This window comes from Hordeum vulgare, chromosome 4H, assembly GCF_904849725.1.
Source record: "Hordeum vulgare subsp. vulgare chromosome 4H, MorexV3_pseudomolecules_assembly, whole genome shotgun sequence".
Taxonomy (NCBI): domain Eukaryota; kingdom Viridiplantae; phylum Streptophyta; class Magnoliopsida; order Poales; family Poaceae; genus Hordeum; species Hordeum vulgare.
In genome coordinates, this window is record NC_058521.1 from 551,931,616 (window position 1) to 551,945,408 (window position 13,793).

Genomic DNA, 13,793 nt, shown 5'->3' on the forward strand with positions numbered 1-13,793 from the left:
TTCCCTAATGGTTTCTCATAAAAGGTTTTTAACGAGACAATATAATCACAAGTGTTTGTATATGCCATATCATTTTCTCCTTATGTTTTTCCCACTGGGTTTTAAAGGAGTTTTCAATGGCATGTCAAATGCACTCTTTTCCCATATGAGTTTTTCTCTCAAAAGTTTCTCATGATGGTTTTTAATGAGGCAATATCTTGTCAAAGATCATATGTCATACTTTTTATTTTCCCTATTGGGGTTTTAAAGGAAGTACTAAAGACATAGCAATTGTTCTCTAAACTCACCAATGAGTTTTCTCCTTCTTCAAAGGTTTTTCTCATATGAGTTATCAAGAGACAATAATCATTATATGTTGCATTATTTTCTTCTTATTATTTTCTCCACCGAGTTTAAAGGAGTTTTAGCAACATATCTGCACAATTCTCCTCATATTTTTCCTACAGGGTTTTTGGAGGAGACTTTCAAGAATATTCAAAGAATTTATGAAGATGATGCATATACTCAAGAAGAGGCGTTGTACAAGGGGGAGTGTTAAGAATAGATTAGTTGCTTATTAATTAAGCTGATTAGGATTAAGTTAATTCTTAGATAGGTTACTTAGTCCTCAAACAACCATGCACTTCCTTGACTCTCAAGGAAACTATGTAATAACTTGTTCCTTAAGTAACTTCAATTTACTTGACTCCCAACATGTGTACTTCCGCCCGGGTATAAATACCCCATTGCTATCATCAATAAAGACTAATGAATCATCTTTCATTCATCTCTCTCGTTCTTTACTTTCTATTTCAAACAACATATATGTAGATGTGTATCAAAATCGATATAGCAGAGTTACTTCACACATGGCATCCCTCATGGCATGACACACACAAAAAGATAATAGGTGTTGTTTTATGGAACGCTCATATTCCACAACTGAATCGTTAGCTACATCAAGAATTATATGGAAAGGGCAGTTCGTCGGCCACATAGAATGGCCCTACATGAATATCACTCATAACCAAATTGGCTAGCACATGTAGGCCAAAACTGCAGCCTATACTCACTTTTCTGAATAGCACGGAGAACACAATATTGGAGTATGTCAGTATGGCACACCCCATCTCTTCGGGCATGTTGATCCACACACAAAGCATCAATGCATCAGTTTTTCAAATTTGACTAATGCAAATGTAATTTGGTTTGATAGGCAGCAATGTAACCCATCTTCACTTTTATCAAACCTGATGTATTTTCAATGGTATCTTTATATCGAATATAATTTTTGAACTCACATAATTCATCAACCTGAAGAACGTTATGCTTTAGAAAACAATAACATCTGGACAATATCGGAAGCAAGGATTCACCGGTAAATTATCAGTGGTGACTCACGAAAATACTCGTGGCCGCGGCTGGACGTCGTGCTCGTCTTGCTCGATGTGGGCTGCTGCTGCTTGCTCGAGGTTCAGCGTTGTGGGCGGCTGCTGCTTGCTCGAGGTTCAGCGTTGTGGGCGGCTGCTGCTTGCTCGAGGTCTGTATTGCGATATGTAAGAGGAAAGTACAAATGATAATTAAAGTCACCATGCTATATAAATCCATGATTTGTTTCTTCTACAACAATCAAACTGATATCTGCAGACGAATAAATATGAAATGTAGAGTGATCATTTATGTCTATTACAATATGTACAAAACATATTGTGCTTTCAATTAAACTTTAAACTATCTAGCAACGCACGTGCGGACCTTTTGGTATAGAACACAAATGTTTTTTAGAGCTTCCATGGAGATCAGTAGATTACTAATACTTCATGATACCATATGCTAGCATCTTGTTTATTTTAGAGCTTCAGTGGAGATTTGATTTTGCAGCGCAACCTGATTTAATAAAAACATTTATGCATGATAAAAGTTTGAGTCCTCGTACAAGAGTTCACAAAATCAATGGTCAAAAGATGCTAATTAAGGTACAATGAAGAAATATGTAATCCTCGTCCTGTAATGGTCAGAAGATGCTAATCAATGGTCAAGAGTTCACAAAATTAATGTCCATTGGAATACCCCCTAATAACTTGCAAAATCTGTAATTTTAATCTTAATCTAACTGAAGAAATTCAATACATCCAGAGTAACCTAAGCAACTTTAAGACGCAATTTAAACTTCAACACCTAATCATCCTTATTGGGAAATGAGATGGAAATAGTTATAAGGCAATAAGATTTCCTTGCTTTTTCCAAGAACTGAAGTTCAGGTCTTGTGCTCTCCATATGAGCAGACCATGCTTGATTGAAACTTGAGATGTGGGAGCTGCAGTATCAACATCTATCTCACTCTCATCTTCGTAAAAAGGTAGCACCACAATGCCAAAAAAACTAAGCAAGATAATACTCCAGTTGCAAATGTTTGAAGTGTATAGAACTTGAAGAAGTTATAACCCTTGTCAAGTACCAATTAAGCATCAGAATTCAGAACAAGCGGAATCTACTTTGGCATAAACTTCAAAAGTTAAACTCAATTAAAAACATGCAATTATTAAAGGTTTGCACCAAGAGAGTGGATTTTCAGGATTGAGCACGGCCCGGGTGTTGCATGTTTGAAAGGGTAATTGGTAAGACTTTAAGGTCCAACCTTCATGAACCAAAGCCCGCACAATAGTCAAATTCAGTAGAAGAAAACTAAGATATGAGGGAGCATTTTGAAATAGACAAAATATCATGCCAACTCAATTAACATGGTTTTGTAACATCATACCTTTTTTAAGCTAGCATATGCTATGAAATAACAATGGGAACAATCTAAAAAATTACTACTCGAGCTGACCAACAAAAAATAGGATATTTCCGAATCAATTCCATTCACTGTCAAAACGCCTAATCAATCATGGATGTGTCAAAGATAAGGCAAGGATGATCCCAGTAAGCATTTAAGAGAATCCCACGGGATGTGATGCTAAAGAATATAAGAAAGACACACTTCAGACGCTCCTCTTCTTCAGAAGCATTTAAGAAAATTACTACGGGATGTGCTGCTCTAGCACAATGTATCCCTCGGGGTCGGAATCGAGGCCCTCGACGACCTCCTCTTCCTGCTCCCAGTCGACCTCGACCTCGTCGTCCTTGTCCTCCTGCAGCGGGAGCGAGCGGGCGCGTAGGTTGCTGGTGGCGGTGGTCGCAGAGGATGTATTGGTATGGGTCAGGTGGGAGGAGGCCAAGGGTGAGGCGGAGGAGACGCGGCGGGAGCGGTGGTGGCGCAGCCAGCGAATGAGGGAGCGGGCGCGACCACCCATATACCGCTGCCTATTCCGGGGGTGGGCCGGCGCATTGGGAGGCGGCGGGGTTGTCCGACGGCGCAGGGGTCGGCGTGGCTGCGAGGCGACGGGGCTGCGTGGCTGGGCGGGTGTGTTAAAGAGAGAGGCGGGGCCGGTTGGCAGGGACATGTGTGAGGATACGATGCGGTGGGTTAGGGTTTCATTAATGAAGGCAATTTCGTTAACAACGTACTTAAGCCGTTAATAACGTAATTAGAGGGTCCAGATTTATAGTTGGATTTGGCCTTTCTTCTTTTTTAATGGTATTAGATATATAGCTTAGAGTATCTCTAGCAGACCCCGCATATAGTCAACCCGTAAAAGGCGTTTACAGCTGGCAGAAAAAGGGTTTTGCGGGCCAACGCGGGTGTGGAGAGAGTCAGATCCCGCAAAATGGATCCGTAAAAAAAGATATTCAAAGAAGATGTTTTTTACGGGTCGGCAATGCGGGGTCTCTCTGGCGGCACCGTGTCGACCCTGCAAACCGAATACCCCGTAAATCAGGATTACTCATCATGTGCAATATAAGTAAAATGTCAGTATTACAAATACAATAATCATTCAAATCACCATAGCAAACTAAATGAATGTCACACATGAATACAAAACTTGTCCCGTATACAAATTACACATGAACATATTCATGACCAAAAACACGGACAATCACTTTGACAAAACTACGCACTGACTCAGTTGTACTATCTTCTCCAATGCGAAGACTCATCGGTATAGTTAGCCGGAACGTTGTATGAAATTACTCGCACAACTGCCGAGATTTTCTGATATGCACTAAATCCTTTCAAGTCCGCGGCATTTCTTCTTTGAGTAAAATATCAACAATTGGCCTCGCAAGCTTCAACAATTTTAACAAAGAGGGATTTGCGTATTACGATACCTTCTCCGGAAGAGGTGTGGCGGGTATGTTGGATTGGCGCGAAGTAGTCTCGCATCAGCATCTCGTTGCCGAGATGACGATTTCGAGGTATGCAAAGACGTCCGACATTCGATCCACGCCGCCACTTTCGGTGCTCGTCTTAGTGCTCCTTCACAGCAAGGGCCATCACCAAACTCTGTTGACGAAATATGAGAAGCATCGTCTCAACATCCAAGTCATCCGAATCGGATGAATCCTCGAACAGAAACTTCTCGCACAAGCTCAAGTCCATCTCCGACGATGCCTCTCCCACCATCGTGGTTTCGCGGATCCAGGGGAGCCGGTGCAGCGGCTTGGCGGAAGAGGGCAACAGCGACCCAGCAGCGGGAATCACCCCGTAGATTCAGCGAAAATCACCGTCGGCGGACTAGGGAACCAATGGCGGGCGACGAAGAAAGGGAGTGGGGAAAGGGCGCGAGCTGAAATGTCCGTCCCGCCAACCGCTCCCCTGGATACAAGGCACCGTATATGCGAGGCGAAAACCTGTGTTTTTACAGATCGGGAAGGGAACTTTGCGACGCCCCTCAAAAAAATTTACAGGCCGGACACGTTTGACGGGTATGGTTTGGGAGCATTTTCCGCGTAGATCATTATTTTGACGGTTATTTTGCGGGTCAAAGCATTATGCGGGATCTGCTAGAGATACTCTTAACTCTCTGTTCTTTTCTTAGGCCAAGGGATTGGGTCATTCTTCAGCCCAAATGCAAGCATTCGGACTCGATCCGAATATGGCTCGCAACTTGCTGCGGCCATGGCCATAAGATCCGAGTAGAAATACAACTTATCAACAGCTTATAGTTCAGATTTCCTAACAATGGACACGACAACTGTTACATCATCCAACTTGCCCCCGGAGTAGCCCAGATAGCCTTCTGCGAGCGCCGCGTCCGAGAACGGGCTCCTCCCGGACCCGGACCTGCCCACCTCCTTTGCTCTAGCAGCCAGGAGCTCAGCAATCTCCTGCACAAGTTACGCAAAACGAACATGTCAGGATGATTCTTCGTTGACCATCTCCTGTAGGTGGGCTTAGTAGGTTATCTTCTTTCCAACAAGAAAAGTTCATTAGGTTCTCACCGTAGGCTTGCGGTCAGCTTCCAGAGATTTCGAGACAATAGATGCCACCTCATGATCGTAGACGTTGTCGAACAGACCATCCGACGCTGTCACAATGGCATCGCCTTCTTGTAAATCGATAGCGTAATTCTGTGAATAAGGAGAGAAATTCATATATTAAAATCTTAAAAACCTAAAAAGAAACAAAATAGTAACACGATTAATATATAAACTTAACAAGCGCTGTGTCACCTGTACAAGTCTTGAAGGATCAACACCGTTTTCTATTTGCAACGGGAAATTGAAACCGTATGTCATCGCCTTTGTTTGTGTGTATACTTGCCCATTTCTTATCACCAGTAATCCCGAATCGCCAATATTAGATACATGAAGGACCTGCCATATCAATCAGTTGATGAGAAAAAATACATGTACAATTAACCACCAATGAATGTGACAGGAAGTGGTAGGCATTCCAAATCTTGATGACAGAATTCACAAAAAAGAAAGATTGACAGAAGAACATACCTGGCCATCAAAGTGAGCAACCAAGACAGTTGAAGAACCAGGGGACCGTGCTTCAACTGCCGCCTTAGCAAGGACTTCCTCGGTTCTCATCCCTGGTGGCCCTTGATTCTCCATAGCAATTTTTTTGGAACTATCCATTAGCTCCCTCGCATACAACCCCGCATTGATTCCTGAGGACAAAAGTCACATCCACAGTTCTGAGCGAACATATTCCCGAGAACAACAGTGTATGATGAGAACTTAGATCGATCAAAATTAATGGAGACAAAGATGGCAAATAAATTAGATATGGACATCTGAAACACACTGATGTTAACTGCTAGCTAACAGACACTTTCAAAGAGTGAACACAATAACAGAAACAAGGTGTATTTGTACAGCCAGGAGTTCAGTGCACTCACAAGATCACACGACAGTACTCTAGCAGAGAAGGTATGGTTTACCTTCAAATGACCACTGACCAACTCCATCTGCTACACCAAACCAGCCGTCGCAAGCTATGAAATAAGCATCTTCACCACCTGTGTGCACCTGTTTTTTTAACAGATGTCATGTCAACGTTAGAGAAATTAAAGAGCAACATGAATTGATTGCATGAATTTTATTTTTAGCACATAATATAACAGAATAAAAGCACATGGAGAGTAAATATTCCTCCGTGTATACTGTATAGTATATGCATGAAGGAACCAGTAGATGCAGTTACCACTGTATATATGTCTGACAGGAACCTAGAGTTGTTGTTTGTTGTAGGCCTTCTAGGAACAATAGATGACATATACGTTTTAACATTTGGAAGCACACTAAATAATTTAGATGCCAAAATCTTCACAAAGAGTTGCATACACCACTAAATGAGTTAGTTGAGTAATGTTGGGCTCAATTTAATCTCAAATTATGAGCAGAGAAGGATCTATGTAACAAGTGCCTTTGTTCTTTACATTTAACTATTTGGCAATGCCTTAAACAGCACCATCCAGAACACTGAGAGCAGAACGAACACGACAGTATTTCCACTGATCTACTGGGTATTATGAGTTTAGTCCAAATATGCATTACCTACAACAGACTAAAAAGAACAACTATTAGTCCATTACCTTTGAAGGATGAGGTAACATGGCTGCACCTGAAGCTAGTACAAGTGTTGATACAGCTACTGAATCCATCCTGCATATGAATTAAGCATGTCAAAACATGAATAAACCATCTTCTTAAGCTTCAAGGGTTAGAAAGGCAAAAGAAAAAGCAACAAGGGACATCCAACTTTAACAGCCAATGAAGTAGACCCCCAACCCTACTTAAATAACCCTATGCATGTCAGCATGTGTGCGAAACAGATGAAACTATACACCGACAACTTGCAGTGTAAGGCGATTAAAACTATAAAGCAAAACAATACCTATCAGAGCTCTTCGCCTCTGAAGCGTTGTTTTCACCAGATACCTCGCGGATCACTTGTTCCTACAAAGGGGGAAAAGACAGGTACACGTCATTGCCTAATCAGAAGAATTCCACTATATAGCAAACATAGATATTCATATAACAGCACAAGCTAGGTTTACAGACACGGCCGCAGTATTGGACAAAGTCAATGCTAATTTGCCTTGAATAATCAATGTGCTAATAATTTATGCAAACAGGGGTGCATCCTTTTCATGTACTAGGACCTAATTTCTTCAGTTAGCTGAACAGAACGCCCTTTAGTACAAGTGTACAAGTGTGGCCCTGGTCCCTTGCTCCATTACTAGGATATAAATGACCATATCAAAGTAGCGCAACCGAATAAGTCACTGGATGCTAGAACTAAATATCAACACAAGAGCAGTGTACTAGATAAAGCAGATTGTACATTAAAAAAAAGGAAGCATTGCTACCCTGCGCCCACAGCCTAATTTCTTCAGTTAGCTGAACAGGTTGTGCTTCCGCAGAAGCATGGTCCCTTGCTCAATTGCTAGGATATAAATGACCATATCAAAATAGCCCAACAAAATTAGCAGTATCCAGAAACTGACACCAAATATCAACAGAAGAGCAGAGCACCCACATAAAGCGGATTCTTCTACCTACAACGAGAAGGAAGCATATTGCTCTACCCTACGCTTACCGTCTAATGTTGTTCCACAGATTGCGATTTTTTGCGCAATTTTTCGCAGCTTGAGTGTGTTAGTATGACGGACTACCGCCAAAAGATCCAAATGAACTAACTTGGAGAAATCAAAAGGCAGATTATTAACAAAGTAGTAGGAGTAGTATACATCATCCGTATACCGAAGGTAGGCATATAAACGTGGATAAGTAGGGCACAGCTCAGGCCAGAGGTTTGCACGGAAGTCATACCATGAGTGGGACGTGGACTCTATATCCCGTGTCCTGTTCCCCTGCGCTGGAGCTGCTGGACTCCGTCTCCACGTCGGTGTCAGAGTCCTCCTGCGTGGTCGACCCGTCCGAGGCCTCAGAGTCATCCAAGCTCGTCTCCATCCTGTCCACTCCTTCCTTGGCCTGTGGCGTGGAGGCCTCTGGGGCCTCAGGCTCCGTCCCTGCCCCTTCGCCGCGCAAAACGCCGCCGGCACGCGACTCCGATTCCCCTTGGATAAGGCCGTTTTGACCGTCGAAATCACCTCTGGACTCGACTCCGAGCTCGCTAGAGGCCACAGCAGCTTCTGCTTGGGGGGCCTCCACGGGGGAAGAAGAACCACCAATGGTCCCGGTGGTGGCGTTGGTGTCTGAATTCGAACTGGCCTCTGACGGGGACGGCTCAACCGGTAAGGGGATATGGCTGATTGCGGCAGCTTCATCGGAACCCGTACTCCCGCAACCCAACTTCTGTTGGTGGATTCGCGCCACCGGAGCTTCTAGTCTCGCATCCGAAGCACCCGGCTCCGCCGATCCGAGCTCGGCGCCGGAACACAGGCCGGCTGCCTTGTCGGCGTCAGCGGCGCCGCTGACCTCCCAACCTCCAGGAGCCTCCTTAACAGCATCTACATAAATAAACCAAGAAGAAACTCAAATCGAAGAACGGAACTCATGAAGGATATCATCGATCAGCAAGCAGTAAACCGCGGCGCCGTCCGAAGAAAAGAGGGTGATTTACCGGTGGCGGAGGGGAGCTCGCGGGGCGGAGCAGGCGCGCGCTCTGGGGAGTCCACGACCTCCCGGGGTCGGGAGCCGAGGGCGCCGGCAGCTCCAGGTACCTCGGCCATGGGCTTGGGGATGCCGAAGCGGAAGGCTGGCCAAAAAGAAAACCAATTTGCGGGGATCAGCGGTGAGCGAGCGAGCGAGCCAGGGGCCGGAGCGCGGCGGCGTTGGCGGGACGGCAGCGAGGGACGAGACGGGCTGAGATCGGGGCGGAGGGAAGGGGGGGAAGCTTAGTGGGGAGGGAACGAAGCTTGCGCCCGAGCTTTTGAGGCGGGGTGTCTCCTGGCGCGGGGGCGGGGGGCGCGGGGGATGCGGTGCTCGGCGGCCGGACGGCGTCGTTTTCTAGGGAGCTCGTCGCCCGCGCCTTGGCCTCTGCTTTTGAGACGGTGGAATATCGATTATCTTCGACATAGTTTGCCCCGTCGCTGTCGGCTCGGCATCGGCGCTTTGGGACAAAGGGCCTCCTGGAAGTTTGTATTTGGCGGGTCGGGCGCGTGCGCGCCGCACCTTTGGCTTGTTGCGGCCGGCTACGCAGCAGCTTGCTTGTCCGTGGCCTTGTTTTCTGTAACTTTGTTGGTTGGGTTTTGCAGGACTTGGGGGAAATGCCCGTGGGGTTGAAATGTTTGGAGGAGTAGGTGAGGAGCAGGTGTCGCTCAGTCTTACTCCCTCCTATTTTGAATAAGTATTGTTTCATCGGAAATTGTTTTTTGAGGCCGAGCGACATGAAGGCCTTCAAATATAAAATTCAAAATTCTTAAATAATCATATTTTAAAATTTTCTGAAAAATAATACGGAGATAGATGAAGGCATAACACACGTGTGCGCGTAAATTTTCCATTGTGAAATACATTGAAACGAGGGTTATAAAAAAACACAAATCTAGGGGGTTTTTAACACATGATACTATTCATTCTCTCATGCATGAATTTGTGTTTTTGTACACATCACATTTCAAGGCATTTCATTCTAAACATTTATGCACATGCAAATAATATCCTTCTTTTACTTGCACAATTTTTTTTACCTTTTTTTAGACCGGAAAGGTTGGACATATTTTTTTCAAGCTCTAATCAGTCCGATCACCAAAACGACGTCCTCTTGTTTTTCACATGTGAAGTGTGACACTTATTTTGAATCGGAGGGGGCACTATTTTTTAAATTTGGGTTTGCATGTGAAGGTCTAGAGTTTCTATTCAATTTGTTGAAATAAACTAAGGTGTTATTCTTTTAACATAATACAGACGCAGACGCTCATATATATGCGCATACACTCACCCCTATGTACGCACATACGCACACCCTATCCCTATGAGCATCTTCGAGAGACTGAACCGGCATATCATCTTAATATTTACGAAGTCACCGTAGGCCCCTCGTCGGTGCGAAAACATCTTCTCCCATTGAATGCACATCGTCTGAAATCTTGAAATAAATTCAAGAATAATGCGAGCACCAGGACAAAAACCATGATGTGCTATGGATATTGTTGTCTCTCTAACCATCCAACCACAGTTTGGTTCGTAAACTAAGGCATCATTGAGATGATGTTATTGGATGTGCTTACGAAAAAAGTAGACCTTTGCGGAAACCAAAAAAAGTCTCAACACTAACCGGGAACTAGAATAAAGGAAATTTTCCAAAGCTTACTTTCAATTATTTCTCAAAGAAAGGAAAGCTGGCTTTTAGTTAAGAAAATCATCTTGCTTAACATGAAGTTGTGAGTTTTTTTTTTCTTGTTTACTATAAAATTGATGGTTCTAGTTGTTTTCTTAACCCCATGGTAGTACTTTGAAAATATCTCTTTAAAGAACCTTTCATTTAGAGGTAGAAGTGATGGACAAGTTCGTATTGGCTAGATCGTACAATAGTATGGTTTGTACGTACTTAGTGCAATGTCATAACTTCTTGTCATGTGAGCATTTGATTATGGAGTAGTTTAGAGTCACTATCACTAGTTAATGTGGTGAAAGGTTCCTTTTTATCTTGGCAAATGTGGTGGAAGTTTCGCTGCATTAGAGATGATTTTTTTTCTTCAAAAAGGTGTGTTAGGCATGATGTGCACGTAAATTGTTCTAGCCGTGTGTGCAATGTAAGAGGACGAAAAAGTAAGCTCAAATGTATTAAAAGTTGGATTGGAGTGTGAGCATGCACACCAAATGGATTAATTGTGTCATTTTCTTTTTAGATCTATATTTTTTGTTATTTTGTGAAATCAATTCATTTATTTGTAATGGCGTGTAATGTAGTATATCATTATTTTTCCTTGGAAATGTCCGGCTATATATTCACTCAAGCACTAAATTGATATTCTTTTATGCTGTCGCTGACATCTCAAAATGCAATGCTTAAATGCTTTATATATTTTGAACCTCCACAGAAACAAAAATAAGTCTTGAGGCTAATCAGGGATCTCCAATCCAAACACGAGTACATAAATGATAGGAAAAAAACTATTAGTTGACTAACCTTTAACATATCCTCAAAAAATATATCCTTATGGTCTAAGCTCGAGTTGCAAGTATTTTTTTGTCTATTAGCAAATATATTGCTCTATTTTCTCACAAAAAAGGTCTTTGCACTTTGTAATTTGTTAAAGTGCTAGTAGCTAGTATGAAATCTTATTTAAGAATCTTGATTGCAGATAGAAGTTAGGGAATGGAAATGTTTGTGTTGGCTAGATTGTGCAATAGTTTGGTTTGTAATACAAATTAGAACGGAGTATGTACTTAGTGCAAGTCCATAACTTGTTCTCACGTTGACATTTAATTGTAGATAGTTAATTGTCTCATGAAGTCTAGAATCTCTATCACTATTTTATGTAGTGCACATTATTAAAATTTAACCATTCAATTGTTTTAGAAATGGTATGCATGTGAACGGTTCTCCATAGATGAAGCATAATAAGACCGTTGTTCAAGAATTCGTCTGATTAATCAGTTAATTTGCCAGTTAATCACTACTCGTACGGTGGCCCGAATTGAATAGCGCATAATCATTGCGTTAACTTGCCACACCGATAATTGGACGGTTAGAACGATTAATCAATTATCATACCGATTAATCTGTCACCACACTGTTTAGTCGCTACTAGCTCGTTAACTGGTGAGCAAACATATCCCAAAATTTTGGCCAATAACCCCTCCCACCCCCTATTGCTACTAAATAGATATGGTTTGGCCCTCCTGTCGCTCCCTCGTACTCCGTTCGTCCCCTCCTAGCCTGGCTGGTGGCTAGCGAGGTCCTCATCGATGCCAGCCACCACACTACACCTTCAAGATCCACCAGTTCCGCCACTCTGGTCGCTTGCATGCCCCCACCCCTCCATTGACTACTTCCCATCCTCTCCCACGGCCTGCTCCCCATCGATTGACACGTGAGATGCTCCAGAGTCTCTCCCCCCATGGTGTCATGAACAGGCAAGGTACTATAATCTTCTTCCCCTATATTAGTGGAGAATTCACAATTCATATATTAGTAGATTATAGATTAAATTTTGTAGAATAGTGGATGGAACTGTTGGTTTTGGTTGTTATTTGTAGTATATTGTGTGATGTATGTTAGCAAGTATATTGACAAGTTTAAATGTTTAACTAATAATTTGGATTTTGAGATTTTGTAGGTTTGGATGCATAACGATTATTTATTTACCTCTTGTCTATTTTTTAAATGTTTATAATAGAATACATTGTGATATTATGTAGCTAGGTGCATGGAAGTATGGTGTGATACGTCAAAAATAGATATAAGTTGGTAAGTTCCTATTTAATCTACCGATTAATGGTCGACCAATTAATCCCGTTAATAGGCCTATTCATAGATTAATCTCTACTCCCAAGCTGACCGAGCAGCTACCGGTTACCGATTTCGTGAACATTGAATAAGACAAGAAACTCTGAACCAAAAACACGAAAACATCATAGGTAGACAGGGACACATGTACTACCCCGAGTGGTACGGTGATCCTCTCTTGGAAGTCATGTTGTTAGACAACAATGAGCCTACAAACCATGAGGAAGCGATGATTGGCCCGGATTATGACAAATGGCTAAGACCATAAAATTCGAGATAGGGTCCGTGTATGAAACCAAGTATGGACTTTGGTAGACTTGCCCGATGACCGACAAGCCATTATGTACAAATGAATCTTTAAGAAGAAGACACATGTTGATGGTAATGTCACCATTTATAAAGCTTGACTTGTCAGAAAGAGGTTTTCGACAAGTTCAAGGAGTTGACTACGATGAGACTTTCTCACCCGTAGCGATGCTAAAGTATGTTGGGATTATGTTAGCAGTTGTTGCATTTTTCAAGTATGAAATCTGGCACATGGATGTCAAAACATCATTTCCTTAACAGTTTCCATGAAGAAATGTTGTATGTGACACAATCGAAAGGTTTTGTCGATCCTAAGGATGCTAGAAGGTATGCAATCTCTAGTGATCCTTCTGTTGAATGGTGCAAGCATCTTAGAGTTGGAATATATGCTTTGATGAGCTGATCAAAGTTTTTGAGTTTATACAAAGTTTATGAAGAAACTTGTATTTACAAGAAAGTGAGTGGGAGCACTGTAGCATTTTTGATAAGTATATGTGGATGACATATTGTTGATTGGAAGTGATGTAGAATTTCTAGAAAGCATAAAGTGTCATTTGAAAGGAGTTTTTGAAACAAAGACCTGGGAAAAGTTGCTTACATATTGGGCATGAAGATCTATATAGATAGATCATGACGCCTGATAAAACTTTTCACACAACACATACCTTGACAAGATTTTGAAGGAGTTCAAAATGGATTGGTCAAAGAAGGATTTCTTGCCTAAGTTGTAAGGTGTGAAGTTGAGTAAGAC

General features: G+C 42.4%; 1 protein-coding gene across 1 annotated transcript; it reads right to left on the bottom strand.

Annotated features, from left to right (window-relative positions):
• Positions 1-4,873: 4,873 nt before the first annotated feature.
• Positions 4,874-9,390, bottom strand: LOC123449457 (probable protein phosphatase 2C BIPP2C1). The gene is made up of 9 exons (XM_045126693.1): positions 8,903-9,390; positions 8,149-8,789; positions 7,211-7,272; positions 6,909-6,978; positions 6,255-6,342; positions 5,812-5,981; positions 5,536-5,679; positions 5,305-5,433; positions 4,874-5,190 (listed from the first exon to the last, which is right to left on the bottom strand). The coding sequence occupies exons 1-9, from the start codon at positions 9,009-9,011 to the stop codon at positions 5,023-5,025; spliced, it is 1,581 nt and encodes a 526-aa protein (XP_044982628.1). The 5' UTR covers positions 9,012-9,390; the 3' UTR covers positions 4,874-5,022.
• Between the last annotated feature and the right edge of the window lie 4,403 nt (positions 9,391-13,793).